Source organism: Dama dama, chromosome 6 (assembly GCF_033118175.1).
Source record: "Dama dama isolate Ldn47 chromosome 6, ASM3311817v1, whole genome shotgun sequence".
NCBI lineage: Eukaryota > Metazoa > Chordata > Mammalia > Artiodactyla > Cervidae > Dama > Dama dama.
Genome location: NC_083686.1, coordinates 30,944,223 through 30,959,217, shown reverse-complemented (window position 1 = coordinate 30,959,217; position 14,995 = coordinate 30,944,223). Strand labels below are relative to the sequence as shown.

General features: G+C 36.8%; 1 protein-coding gene across 2 annotated transcripts in view; it reads right to left on the bottom strand.

The window, feature by feature from the left end:
• Window positions 1-1,869, bottom strand: part of LOC133058532 (UDP-glucuronosyltransferase 2A2) — a 41,916-nt gene extending 40,047 nt beyond the window's left edge. For both annotated transcript variants that reach the window (XM_061145233.1, XM_061145235.1), the window contains exon 1: window positions 1,128-1,869. In XM_061145233.1, coding sequence (XP_061001216.1) covers window positions 1,128-1,869 — 742 coding nt within the window. The remainder of the gene's footprint in view (window positions 1-1,127) is intronic.
• Between the last annotated feature and the right edge of the window lie 13,126 nt (window positions 1,870-14,995).

The following is a 14,995-nucleotide window of genomic DNA, read 5'->3' as shown; positions in this document are numbered from 1 at the left end:
CTAGGACTTTTAAAACTTCCTAAGACAAAGAAAAAATGGAGAATGAAGAAGGGAAAGTAAATTGGGTATCACTTCAAAAGTATTTTTAGTAGTGTCATAATTTATCCATAAAAAGCAGAGACATTACTGTGCCAACATAGGTCTATCTAGTCAAAGCTATGGTTTTTCCAGTAGTTATGTATGGACATGAGAATTGGACTCTAAAGAAAGCTGAGTGCTGAAGAATTGATGCTTTTGAACTGTGGTGTTGGAGAAGACTCTTGAGAGTCCATTGGACTGTGAGGAGATCTAACCAGTCAATTCTAATGGAAATCAGTCCTGGGTATTCAATGGAAGGACTGGTGCTGAAGCTGAAACTCCAATACTTTGGCCACCTGATGTGAAGAACGGACTCATTGGAAAAGACCCTGATGCTGGGAAAAATTGAAGGCAGGAAAGAAGGGGATGACAGAGGATGAGATGGTTGGATGGCATCACTGACTCAATGGACATGAGTTTGAGTAAGCTCCAGGAGTTGGTGATGGACAGGGAGGCCTGGCGTACTGCGATTCATGGGGTCGCAAAGAGTCGGACATGACTGAGCAAATGAACTGAACTGAACTTATCCTGGTGAATGTATTTATATTTTCATTTATATTTGAAGATGTTTTCAATTATATTTGAAGGTTGCTTTGCACATTGAAAAGCTATTACCTAAACAGGCACAAGATTATTTGTTTGAAACAACATCATGCATATTAATACAACCATTCAATTGTTTAGGAATTTTCCAAAAATAACATTCAATTGTGTACACATATATAATATATAATAAGTAGTGGTAAAGAACCCGCCTGCCAAGGTAGGAGACATAAGAGACAAGGGTTTGATCCCTGGGTGGGGAACATCCCCTGGAGGATGAAATGGCAAAACACTCCAGTATTCTTGCCTGGAGAATCCCATGGACAGAGGAGCCTGGAGGGCTACAGTCCATGGGGCAACAAAGAGTCAGATATGACCAAAGTGACTTAGCCCACACATATGTACTTCAGCTTGGCACTTGCAGTGGTATGGAAACCTTTTGCTGTATCAACAATAATAAATAAGATATCTGGAACCATTAGTAAGAGAACATTTTAGAGACTTACCTAGGACTTTGCTGTAGTATGAATTCCACTCACCCCAGTAGGATTGAAATATATAGTCTTGCAGGGGATAAGATAAGGTATTTTTAAGCCTTTCACCGAAGGTCATCTGGTCCGTGAGCTCAGAAAGGGCTGCAGGTACATAGGACACAGGTGCTGGAATTTTTCCGCAGTGTCTCTCCACTGTTGATGCTGGGGAGAACCTCAGGGTGTACATAAATGGAATTCCTAATTTCAGAGCAACCAGATCACCGCAGATTGTTACTGGGTCGGCCAGCAACACATCAAAATGACTTTTCCTAAGTCTTGCCATTAACTTGGGGTTGTTTAATACTCCATCACAGATTTGTATATTAATTTGGAAGAAAGTATCTAGGAGTTTTCCTAGTTCTTTGTAGAAAGCCCAGAGTGTGAGCGGAGTCGGTCTGTGGTCTATCCACAGCATTATCATATGTTCAATTAAGGAATCTATATTGTTCTTCTTGTAGGAAACAGGTATCATCTCAAAATTCACAGGAGAGTCAGAATTGGAGTTGATGAATAGAGTCGCTGATGAAGCCAGTACAGTCACATTGTGATTTCTTTGATTCAACTCTTCTAAAATCATTTTAATATTTAACCAATGGCTACCATCCGTTGGCCAAATTAGCACATTCCCACTTAGAACAATTTCAATCAGAGTCAAATTAAAAATCAGGCGATGGTAAAACTTCTTAGGTATGGTGACATCCATTATGGAAACCATCTTACTGTAGATCTTTTAAGATGAAAAGAAGCTTTCAACATATAAAGTATTTAGGTAGATTTTTTTTCAAATAAAATAATATTTAATGTGACAGCTACATTCTTTAATAACTCAACTGATCTATAGATTAAAAGGAAAACAATATAACTCAAGTTCTTAAATGTATTAATATGATTATTCCGACAAAAGAAATGAAATCTGGTGCTATTTTAAAGAAAGAGAAGCAGACAGGTTATAAGCCTGACACCTGTGTTTGCTGCAGTAGTAACTGTGATTTATAAAATGCATATTCAGATTAGTATATCTTTCCCCAAATTAGATGAAAAATAGCAGGTCTCACTGCTACGGCCACTTTGTCAAGACTTACAGTTCTTTCAAGTTGGATGTCTTTAACTATAGGACATTTTTACATGAATTGTCTGATTCAATCCTTTACATAGCTTGCTTGGCAGAAGTGATTCACTCCATTTCATGGATAATGAAACTAATGTTGAATTGCATAATCCAAAGCATATTTGACAGAATAGTACAACTGGGATGATAATCATGATAATTGTTTCACTCATTTCTGACTTCTTACAATGTCATGCCTCATCTTTGTAAGTTTTAGGAACTTTGGCAATGCCCAGTGATGGACATTATCATCATTTCCCCATGGCTCATATTTAGCAAAAAATTAAAAACAAGATTTACTTAGAGGAGGTTTGCTAAAACACCTCAAGAAGTTGTTAGATTAATTGAGTAATAAATTACTACATATTTGATAGAGGACCTTTTTCTTCTGTAATAGAGCAAATTAATCACTGTCTCTTTGTTACAGGGAATTTTTTATTTTCTTGCCTATGATGTATTTACACACTATCAAGGGAATAGGAACCAGCACCCTAAAGAACCACACACTTTTTACTCAGAGCTGCTTAGTAGCTTAACTTAGGTGGACACTAGACTTCTTCAGTCCCACATTCAGAAACTGTCCTTTAGTAAAGTTTGTGACCCTGGTGAATTACCAAGACCCTCTCAGCTTCAGAGATGATGCTAATTTGCTATATTACATTGTAAATTAGCAATAATATCTGCAAAACTGCTTTGCAAACTGCTTGGCTCAGAGCAAGAGTTTAGTAATGCTGGTAGTCTAATAAGTCTGAAAGATTGACCAGTAAATCAGTGGGCTAGCCACAAAATTGCTGGCCAGACATGGACGTAATGGTATCTGTTAATTGAGGTTCTTAGTGAATACCAAATCAACCAAGGTCAGCTATTAATATACAATGGTGCTGTTTTAAAAGTTAAAATATTTAAAGGCTGCCATTAAAAAGAGAAAATAAGAACAAATAAAGTGATTAAAAGAATAGAAGGTGGGAATTGAGAATGGAAATTAATTGCTGAATTTTATCTTCATAATCTATTGCCCCTGAATTGTGTCATTTCAGGCCCCTGAGGAACAAAAGGACCAGGAAAGCAGAGAAAGGGAAAGAGGGCATAGAGAAGTGATACATTTAGAATGATTGTGTCCTTTCAAGAGCTAGCTGCAGTTTGATTATAGTGGCAACAATTTTAAAATTAATTAGATTTTGAAGAAAAATAGCAAGAGAAGAGTATGGGTAATCTTGAGGTCCATTAAAATAGGTCTAGTGAAGAGAATCTGAAATATCTTCATAAAGAAATCTGTTGCTATTATGATCTTCTTATAGAAAGGAGACAAAGCACATATAAAGGATAACTGAAAGTTTATATGTTAAATACTGAGCATATAAAGAATATAAACTGAAAGTTTATATGTGAAATACTGAGATTTGCCCAATTATCAAAGTCCATGTAAGTATAATATAATAATTAATTAGAGATTACTGTCAATAACTATGATATATCAAAATATACCCAAGAATCAAATGCAAATAGGCAGCCCTAAATTACCCTGAATTTAAAAAAAAAGAAAATTAAAGAGCTCGTGGAGTCAGCTTTCCACTGTTAAGTGATCTCTTCAGGACAATAATATAATTATCTATTTTAATAAAGATAATAAGAGAGAAAATTGATTAGCAACTGATATATATACAGAGAAAGATTTTACATTATTCTTGAATATTGAAATAATCTCATTATAATCAATAGAGATGTCTGTTCTTTTTATTCTATGGTTTCCTATATGTCTAAATTGTTCATGATTTGCAAATTCAAAAATTATGAAGAGATTAAAAAATAAATTATGTTTGGGGACATATGAAGGTATAAGCTGATTTAAATTTCCATCAGTGAAAAAATAACAAGCCAAATGTGCATAATTTCATGAAAAAATAAAGTTTTGTAACTTAAAACAATCACACATTTGTTTGTTTTATTAGTTCACTAATAGCTCTTCTGAATAAGGTTTCAGTAATAACATTGTGGAATTGTCATTCTGGAGACAGCATACGTCCAGTTGGCCGAATTCCATCAGTTTGTATGTAAGAAAACAGGTCAAGAGAGGTTTCAATAATCTGAAAGTCATAATGCTGAAAATGCATAAGTATTTTGGTTTTGCATAAGTATTTGATAATGGCATCTTAAATGTAACTAAAGAGCTCAGGAAATAATTTTAAAAGTATATGCCTGTGAAATATAAGTACCACAACTGGAAACTAGGTCAGTCATAGAACATTTGTACCAATTACAATACTGTTATTGCACTTGGAATTTTAGGGGAGGAAAAACGCTTTCCCTTTACCTTTTCTAGGTTCTTCTGACTCATCTAAGAATTAAATCAACATGAGACAGATGAACAGGGGAAAAACCAAATTTAATGACATACAGGGTCTCCATAAGACTAGGAGGTGCAAGAACAAGCTAGGTAATTGACGCTTGCATGCCACCTAATGGCTCAGACAATAAAGAATCTGCCTGCAATGCAGGAGACCCAGGTTCAATCGCTGGGTCAGGAGGATCCCCTGGAGAAGGAAATGGCCACCCACTCTAGTACTCTTGCCTGGATAATCCCATGGACAGAGGTCCCTGGTAGGCTACAGTCCATGTGGACACAAAGAGTCCAACAGGACTGAGTGACTAACTTTCACTTCCACTTTCATGCCACCTGGGAGAAAGAGAAGGAGGCAGGGGCTTGGGGTTTTAAAGGGGAGGAAGAGGATTCACATGGAGATGCAAAATCAAGTATTTTGTAAAGCGATGCTTGCTATGCCATAGAGACAATGGAACACAGAGTGGATTCTGGTCTCCAGGCCCTGGTGAGTTCTTACCACAGTAGCCCATGTTCTCTGCAGATCAAGCTGGTGGAAGGGCACTTCCGGGACTGAGTACCTTATCTAAATTATCTCAAGCTGTTAAAGGGGAGGTTAAAAAAAAAGAGACTTCCTGAGTCTTTGTCTCTTATTAAAAACATTCAGCCCCAGATAATCCTCAAGCCAAAGAGACATTTTGGGGCCTGGCAGGTTTTATTCCCCTTCAGAATCAATTGCAGCCACATAAGTCTGCAAACCAGTCCTAACACTGTTTTAGGAACAAGAGTAGTCACCTCTTCAGTAACTTCAGAGTTTTTAGCCTTTCATCAGTGCTTCAATTATATTTGAGTTCTTTGATTAGCATTTAGTTAATTCATTTGACATTTTAAACTTACATGCACTTTCTTTTCTTCCCTTTGTTGTACCCTGTATAAACCTCTTTTAAAGCTCTCTATGAAGAAATGCCAGCACTGGGTTTGGCATTAAATACTTCACCACTTCCTTGCTTATAACCTCAGGCAACTTACTCAGGGTCATTACAAAATAAGGGGAAATGAAAGTGCCTATTTTTTGTAGTTATGGGTACTGAGTGAAGTAATTGTTGTTTAGTCACTAAGTCATGTCCAACTCTTTTGAGACCCCATGAACTGTAGCCCACCAGGCTCCTCTGCCCATGAAATTCTCCAGGCAAGAATACTGGAGTGAGTTGCTGTTTCCTCCTCCAGGGGATCTTCCTCACCCAAGGGTTAAACCTGTATCTCCTGCATTAGTAGGCGGATTCTTTACCGCTGAACCACCTGGGAAGCCCTGAGTTAAGAAATGCATGTAAATTATTCAGAATAAGAATAGCATTTGTGCTTAATAAATGTTAGCTATATTGATATTGTAGGAAGAGAATCTGACTTTAAAGTGATCAGTTTAACCAGATCTCATCAACTAGGCTTACCTCCTCTCTCTACGCCTCAGACAATGGCTGCCTGGGGCACCTGAGCTTTAATGCAGATGTTCCCAAACACCGACAAATTCCTCCACAAGTGTTAGTCATGCTCAGGGCCCAGGTGCCTTACACAAGATCTAACACTAAGAGTATTCAGTTCCAAATTTCAAAAATGATTGAAGAAATACAAAAGATATAAGGCTCAGGATTATACCCATAAAGATTATAACCTTCATTCCCTTACATTGAGTAGGAGCAAAACACAATGAAAGTTCTTCCTGGGAATTGTGGAAGTCCTGCAACAAATTTCATCTTGGATCTATCTCACACCTATGGTTATCATCTGGCTTATGGGTAACTGTGGAAAAGGAAATGTTACTAGCGGTGATTTGAAAACTTCAAAGCAATCAAGGTCAATTGAAATTTAAGCTAGAAGAAGGAAGGAAGGAGAGAGGGAAGCAAAGGAAAGACTAAGAAGAGAAAAACAGAAATAAAAATCCAAATCAAAATGTAGTACTCTTCAGGGAAAAGACCCCAATACATTTTTTTCTACTTTAAAATGACTACTGGAAATCAATCACTATGCAGATAATACACACTCAGATTTGTCTCATCTCTAGCACTTTATTTTACATTAATTACCTATGCTTAGTGAGTCCCTTGTTCATGTGAAGATCTGAATACTATGGTCACACTTTTTTTTTTGAAGGTCTGCTGTTTTTTCTGTTGAACTTAATATATTTGCATGACTGTCTATTGTTATTATAGATGGCATTAGTTTTTAAAGGTTAGTCACCTAATTATTCATCTATAAAAATACATTGTTTATTTATATAAATCTAATATATAAAGATCACAGAAAAAACTGTTTGCTTTTATAGTGGCCACAGAGTAAAACTGTTGTTAGTAATAGGTAATATTTATCGATAATAGTAAGCATTTTTACTGGATTAAAAAAACTATGTTATTATTTCCCTAAATGTTTCCCCAGTTTTTGTGGTAGCTTTTCTGTTGTTAATATAAACAAAAATAAAATTTACCTGGATCAACTTTAAAGAAATATATCTGAAATCTGCAGAAGGTTTTTCTTACTTTCAGTTAAAGTGGAGCTTTCTTAGGACCAGAAAGCTATACTCAGGCAGATTGCCCCATGCAATGGAATCACTTGGAGACCTATGCCTGAAGGAATAGCAAGCTGCCTCGTGATAATATGGCCAAATTAAACTCCATCTGGCAAATTAAAATAGGAGAGAAATAGAATAGCAGATTTCAAAACTAAGTACATTGAAAGGAAGAAGAGTACCCAAGAAAGTTTCATCTTAAAAGAATCTTAATTTTAAAGGAGAGAAAAATCCTTCTAAATGCTTTGGTGTTAGAAACACTTGTTTGAAAATTTTCTCAACCTAAGAGATATATTACTTGATTTTAACATGTTCACTATTTCTAAGCTTCAATATTCTCATTTGCAATCATAGATTTTTCTTCCAAGTTCATTAAGGATTAAGGTATCTATTAAATGTGAAATACTCATCAAACTGTACAGTGACACAGAAGAGATCAACAAATATTACATGGTATTACTATCATGATATTCATGAGTTTGAACCAAATATCCAATGTCTGAAATAAAAGAGGTAATTTCCACATAATATCCAATTTCTAGCAATTAGAAGAGATTAAGGACTCACTCTGAAGTTCTTAGAGCTTTCCACTGCAGAAAATAATCTTACATTTTTTTGCTCTGTTAATTCACTCCTCTACTTACTTACTCAGGTGTGAAAATTTGAGACCTGAGTGGATATGTATTTTTCACAATGATTTTGATTAGCACACTTAAGCTAAAGTAAAAGATAAATTCAAATTATAAGTTGGAAATAAGTTCTTTATACATAAGTTCTGTTCACAATCCTCATTCATCATTCTGCATGTACAAAGTCCAGAACAAAAACAAATTACTTTGTTGTGTCACTACTTTTCTTTCTTACCTGACCTTTTGAATATGACCGTTCAAGTCCCCAGACTTAAGAATATTGTGTTTTAGTAAAACGAACTTTAAATAGTCATTCTAAGTCGGAAAAGTGTAATTTGATTAGAAACATGATATTATCAAAATTAGAGGGTAAGAACCTTTTTAGAAATCTTCATTCCATTCCCATGAATAAATTGTTAAGAAAGATTATTCTAATGTCTTAAGACAGGGAAAACAGTGTGGTTTTATTACCAGTATTAACTTACAAATACAATATAATGAAACGTGATTTTGAGATTCCTAGCATGGGGAAGGTTTATAAGGGATAATTTCACCAACACAAAGAACATCATAATCCTGACCATTATTTTCTCAAGCTTGACAATGAGTAGTTGATAAAAAACATAAATGATTAGATAAGAATGCAGACATGTATTATGACAAAGGAGCTCTAGATGTGCATTCCTCTAGTTCATTAACTGAGATGCTGCACATCTTCAGATTTCACTGTTAGTTTATTACATACATGAGGAGGCTAAAGAGTTTTCAAACTTCTTGACAGTTTTCAGACATCTTTATTGCCTCATGAAATTGTCATTCCTTTATCCTCTTCCTTAAACTTTAAGGTCCAGTTTTAGCCCTAGGATGTTGACCGTCTCTTTATCTTCACTGGGTAGTTCATGATCATCACAGTAGCTGTGCTTCCTCTCTCTAAACAGAATGGGTAGATTTTTATTTAGATTCCAGGAGAGAAATATCTGTCTTCTTTTCAATTTACGGGCAACTATTTAACATACCCAGAAGAGATGATGAGCCAATTATAACTGACATCCCTCTTAATACTTCTCATCCATAAACCCACTCATATATGGTCAATTAAGTTATAGAAAGGAGCCAAGAATATACAGTGGAGAAGACAGTCCCTTCAATAAATGGTGTTGGAAAAACTGCACAGCCACATGTAAAAAGAATGAAATTGGATCCCTATCTTACATCATGTACAGAAATTAACTCAAAATGGATTAAAGACTTTTATAGTTTGAACTGAAACCACAGAACTCCTGGAGGAAAACATAGGCACTAATCTTGGTATAGATCTTGGGGATGCTTTTCTGGATTTGTTACCAAAAGCAAAGGCAATAAAAGCAAAAATAAACATGTAGGACTATATAAAACTAGAAAGCTTCTGCACAAAAAAAGTAAAGTGTCAACAGCATAAAAAGGCAACCTATCAAATGGGAGAAACTATTTGCAAATCATATATCTGACAAGGGGCTAGTATCCAAAGTATATAAAAACTTATACAACTTAGTAACAAAAATACATACAATATGACTGAAAATGGTAAGAGGACCTGAACTGACATTTTCCCAAAGACACACAGATGGCCAACAGAAACACAAAAAGGTGTTCAAAAGCACTAATCATCAAGGAAATGAAAATCAAAACCATGATGAGCTATTACCTTACCATCATCTTAGGATGACTGTTATCAAAAAAATAAAAAATAAATAAATGTAGGTGAGAATGTGAAGTAAGGGAACCCTTATGCAATGTTGGTAGGAATGTAAATTGACACAGTTCACTGTATAAAACAGTATGGAGGCTCCTCAAACAACTGAAGATAGAACTACCATATGATACAACAATTCCACTTCTGGATATTTATCGAAGGAAATGAAGACTCAGTTCAGTTCAGTCGCTAAGTAGTCTCCAACTCTTTGCAACCCCATGAATCTCAGCACGCCAGGCCTCCCTGTCCATCACAAACTCCCGGAGTTTACCCAAACTCATGCCCATTGAGTCGGTGATGCCATCCAACCATCTCATCCTCTGTCATCCCCTTCTCCTCCTGCCCTCAATATTTTCCAGCATCAGGGTCTTTTCCAATGAGTTAACTCTTTGCATGAGGTGGCCAAAATATTGGAGTTTCAGCTTCAACATTAGTCCTTCCAATGAACACCCAGGACTGATCTCCTTTGGGATGGACTGGTTGGATCTCCTTGCAGTCCAAGGGACTCTCAAGAGTCTTCTCCAACACCACAGTTCAAAAGCATCAATTCTTCAGCACTCAGCTTTCTTTATAGTCCAACTCCACTTCCATACATGACTACTGAAAAAAACGTAGCCTTGACTAGACGGACATTTGTTGACAAAGTAATGTCTCTGCTTTTTAATATGTTGTCTAGGTTGGTCATAAGTTTCCTTCCAAGGAGTAAGCGTCTTTTAATTTCATGGCTGCAATCACCATCTGCAGTGATTTTGGAGCCCAGAAAAATAAAGTCAGCCACTGTTTCCACTGTTGCCCCATCTATTTGCCATGGAGTGACAGGACCAGACACCATGATCTTAGTTTTCTGAATGTTGAGCTTTAAGCCAACTTTTTCACTCTCCTCTTTCACTTTCATCAAGAGGCTCTTTAGTTCTTCACTTTCTGTGATAAGGGTGGTGTCATCTGCATATCTGAGGTTATTGATATTTCTCCCGGCAATCTTGATTCCAGCTTGTGCTTCTTTCAGCCCAGCCTTTCTCATGATGTACTCTGCATGTAAGTTAAATAAGCAGAGTGACAATATACAGCCTTGACATAACTCCTTTCCTGATTTGGAACCAGTCTGTTGTTCCGTGTCCAGTTCTAACTGTTGCTTCCTGACCTGCATACAGGTTTCTCAAGAGATAGGTCAGGTGGTCTGGTATTCCCATCTCTTTCAGAATTTTCCATAGTTTATTGTGATCCACACAGTCAAAGGCTTTGGCATAGTCAATAAAGCAGAAGTCGATGTTTTTCTGGAACTCTCTTGCTTTTTCGATGATCCAGCAGATGTTGGCAATTTGATCTCTGGTTCTTCTGCCTTTTCTAAAACCAGCTTGAACACCTGGAAGTTCACAGTTCACTTATTGCTGAAGCCTGGCTTGGAGAATTTTGAGCATTACTTTACTAGAGTGTGAGATGAGTGCAATTGTGCAGTAGTTTGAGCCTTCTTTGGGATTGCCTTTCTTTGGGATTGTAATGAAAACTGACCTTTTCCAGTCCCGTGGCCACTGCTGAGTTTTCCAAATTTGCTGGCATATTGAGTGCAGCACTTTCACAGCATCATCTTTTAGGATTTGAAATAGCTCAACTGGAATTCCATCACCTCCACTAGCTTTGTTCATAGTGATGCTTCCTAAGGCCCACTTGACTTCACATTCCAGGATGTCTGGCTCTAGGTGAATGACCACAGCGTCGTGATTATCTGGGTCATGAAGATCTTTTTTGTAGAGTTCTTCTGTGTATTCTTGCCACCTCTTCTTAATATCTTTTGCTTTTGTTAGGTCTATACCATTTCTGTCCTTTATTGAGGCCATCTTTGCATAAAATGTTCCCTTGATATCTCTAATTTTCTTGAAGAGATCTCTAGTCTTTCCCATTCTATTGTTTTCCTCTATATCTAACTTCAAAAAATATCTATAACCCATGTTAACTGCAGCATCATCTACAATAGCTACATGTAATATCACACTTTTATTTATTCATTGCTGTTGTTTTCATGTCTTGGCTACACACACACACACACACACACACACACACACACAAGTATATTATTTAGGCATAGCAAAGGAAGAAATCCCAAATGACAACATGGATGGACCTTAAACCTTGAGGACATTGTGCTAAGTGAAATGTCAGACAGAAAAAGACAGATTCCATGCAATCTTTTTGTTTATATCCTAAAACAAATAAAACCTTAACTTATAGATACCGTAGAACACATTGGTGGCTGTCAGAGATGAGAGTAGAGGGTAGATGAAATGGGTGAAGGAGATCAGAGGGTAGGAATTTCCAGTTTAAAATATTTAGATAAGTCCTGAGGATATAACACACAGTATTGTGACCATGATGCTACTGTTGCTGCTAAGTTGCGTCAGTCGTGTCCAAGTCTGTGCGACCCCACAGACGGCGGCCCACCAGGCTCCCCCGTCCCTGGGATTCTCCAGGCAAGAACACTGGGGTGGGTTGCCATTTCCTTCTCCAATGCATGAAAGCGAAAAGTGAAAGTGAAGTCATTCAGTCTTTTCCAACTCTTCGCGAACCCATGGACTATAGCCCACCTGGCTTCCCCACCCATGGGATTCTCCAGGCAAGAGTACTGGAGTGGGTTGCTACTGCCTTCTCCGCATGGTGACTATTATTAATAATAATAAACTGTATTGTATATTTGAAATTTGCTGAAAGAGTTGATTTTTAAATTACTAATTCAAGGAGAAAACATTATGTGCTGGGTGATGTTAACCAGACTCATTGTGGTGATCATTTGGCAATACATACAAATATCAAACCATTATGCTGTATATCTGAAAGTAATTAATGTTATGTGTCAAGTATATCAGGCTTCCCAGGTCGCTCAGTAGTTAAGAATCCACCTGGCCCTGCAGGAGACGTCAGAGACTCAGGCTTGAATCCTGGCTCAGAAAGATCCCCAGGGAAGGAAACGGCAGCCCATTCCAGTGTTCTTTCCTGGAGAATCCCATGGACAGAGGAGCCTGGCAAGCTACAGTCTACGGGATCACAAAGAGTTGACACCACTAAGCATGCATGCATGTCAATTAATATCTGAAGAAAAAAACATATTAATCTCTTCCTCATCCTTATCTTCCAATCAATTATCACTTCATTAATTTTACCTAATAAAGAGGTAATACAAATTGATTGGTCACTAGCTCCTAGGCACTATCTTAAAATCCTTTTATACATTAACTCAGTTCTTTCAGTAGCCCTCTTATCTGGATAAATAACTGCAGGTACAAGGAAGCTTAATTACACCTCCATGGTCACACACTCCTGATTGAAAACTGGTTATCATGAGCCTATTCTCCTAAATGCATTATCTGCATTGTTTTTCTCTCTTTATAAGCTACTTCACTCATGCATGCTCTTATCACATCTTTCCAGGAGTGATGCAATGGCCTGCGTCTAACAACCTTCCATTCGAGGTCCACAACTACCTAAATATTTTACATAAAATACAGTCCAATCATAATGGATTTTTTTAAACTTTCCCACGATTTATTAGCTAAAAACCAAAATTTTTAGCATGACATACTAGAGGCTTTATAAATACACATTGAATAAATTCATTCTTGCTGTCCTGACATCTCCAAAGTTATTCCTCATGCTTCCTGACTTTTACACTTTGACCTTCATGAATACTGAATACTGAACCATCAATAATATCCAGCACACATATGTTATTTTAAGACTCCACAATATTGGGCACATTGCTTCCTTCCCTACATTTAGTTTTCAGGAAATTCCTGAAACTTCCTTCTGAGATGGAACACCTCAATTCTGAAGGTTTTAGAATACCACTCTCTTATCACATACATACCGCTTGTCTCCTTTATATTTTTGCCATAAGACATGAGAGAACCTGAAGAAACTTCTTTGGCCAATATAATACTATCTCTGTCCTTTATACATATTTCCATTACTCATATCATCTATTTTGTAAATATTCATTTTTATGTTTGGTTTCTCTGCTTGACTGCGAAATCCTTGAAGCCAGGGACTTGACCTCAGCCCTTGTTGTAACCTATCTAGAGAGTGTCTAGTACATAGTAGGAAGTCTATGTGCAACAATCAAACATTTTCATAAACATATAATGTTTTTCAACACACATGCACAAATGTTTATACTGGTAATGGGCTTGTAGAAAGCTTAATTTCTTCCAGGTTTTTCCACATCCCACTAGAGTTGCTAGGCAAATTCTGTTTTCAATACAATATCTAAGTGAGAATTTAGTCCTATTTTTAAACTTCGGTATTTGTCACAAAATGTTATCCATAAAAGAACTTATTTGGTATCTTCAAATCCATAAAATTGGAAAACAGCACATTGTAGCTCCAAAGCATAGTGTCTCTTACCTTCATTTTTGATAGCGAATGATAGTAATAGATAGCAATCAATACATAGGGTTGGAGAAGAATAGCCATAGGAAAACAGAGAAGAAGTGATACAAAGCTCTGTCTGTTCAAACTTAAATAATAAAAATGTAACATACCCAAAGCGTTACTATAGTAGGAATCCCACGATTGCCACAGAGTATTAAACATGTAGTCCTGTAGATGGTAGGAAATGAAATTTCTTACTCTGTCAGTGAAAGACATCTGGTCGGTGAGTTCAGATAAAATAGCAGGAACATAGGAAGGAGGGTATGGTACCTTCCCACAGTGTTTTTCCACTGTTGAGGCTGGAGAAAACCTCAAGGAGTAGATAAATGGTATTCCTAATTTTAAAGCTATTATATCACCACAAGGAAAGACTGGATCTGACACCAAGACCTCAAATTTGCTTTTCTTCAGCTTTTCCATTAGCTTTTCATTTTTGAGAACACCGTCACAGATTTCTCTGGACACCATGTGGAAGTCCTTGATGACTTTGGCCATCTCTTGATAGAATCTCCAGATGGTTAAAGGAGATGGTCTGTGTTCCATCCAGGTCAAAACAAAGTCCTTGATCACTCCTTCTATTCTTTCTTTGCCAAAGGGTACCTCGTATATTTCAAATATCAGAGATGGGTTGGTGGTCGGTGTGATGAAAAGTGCACCAGAAGCAACTAGGACGGTCACATTATGCCCTTTTTTAATCAGCTCATCTATAATTATCTTAACATTTAGCCAATGACTACCTTCCATTGGCCAAATCAGAACATTCCCACCAAAAGTGGTTCCTAGGAGACTTATCTGAAGAGACAACAGTAGAATGATCTTGTTGAACATGATGTTGCTTGATGTAGAAGATTCGATGAGGTGTGACACAAATTTCTCTGCTTTTTAAGCAAAAAGGAAAGATAAATTACTTTTCATTTTTGATTCAAAACTTCTCTATAAAAAATGACATTAGTTGTGGTAGCACTATAATCATAATTTTATGGCAATTACAGATTTATTGTGTCATTTCTCAACCTGCTGCTTTAGCTTTGGTTATGAATCTTGCTATCTTATGCTTTTCTTGAACTTGATCCTTC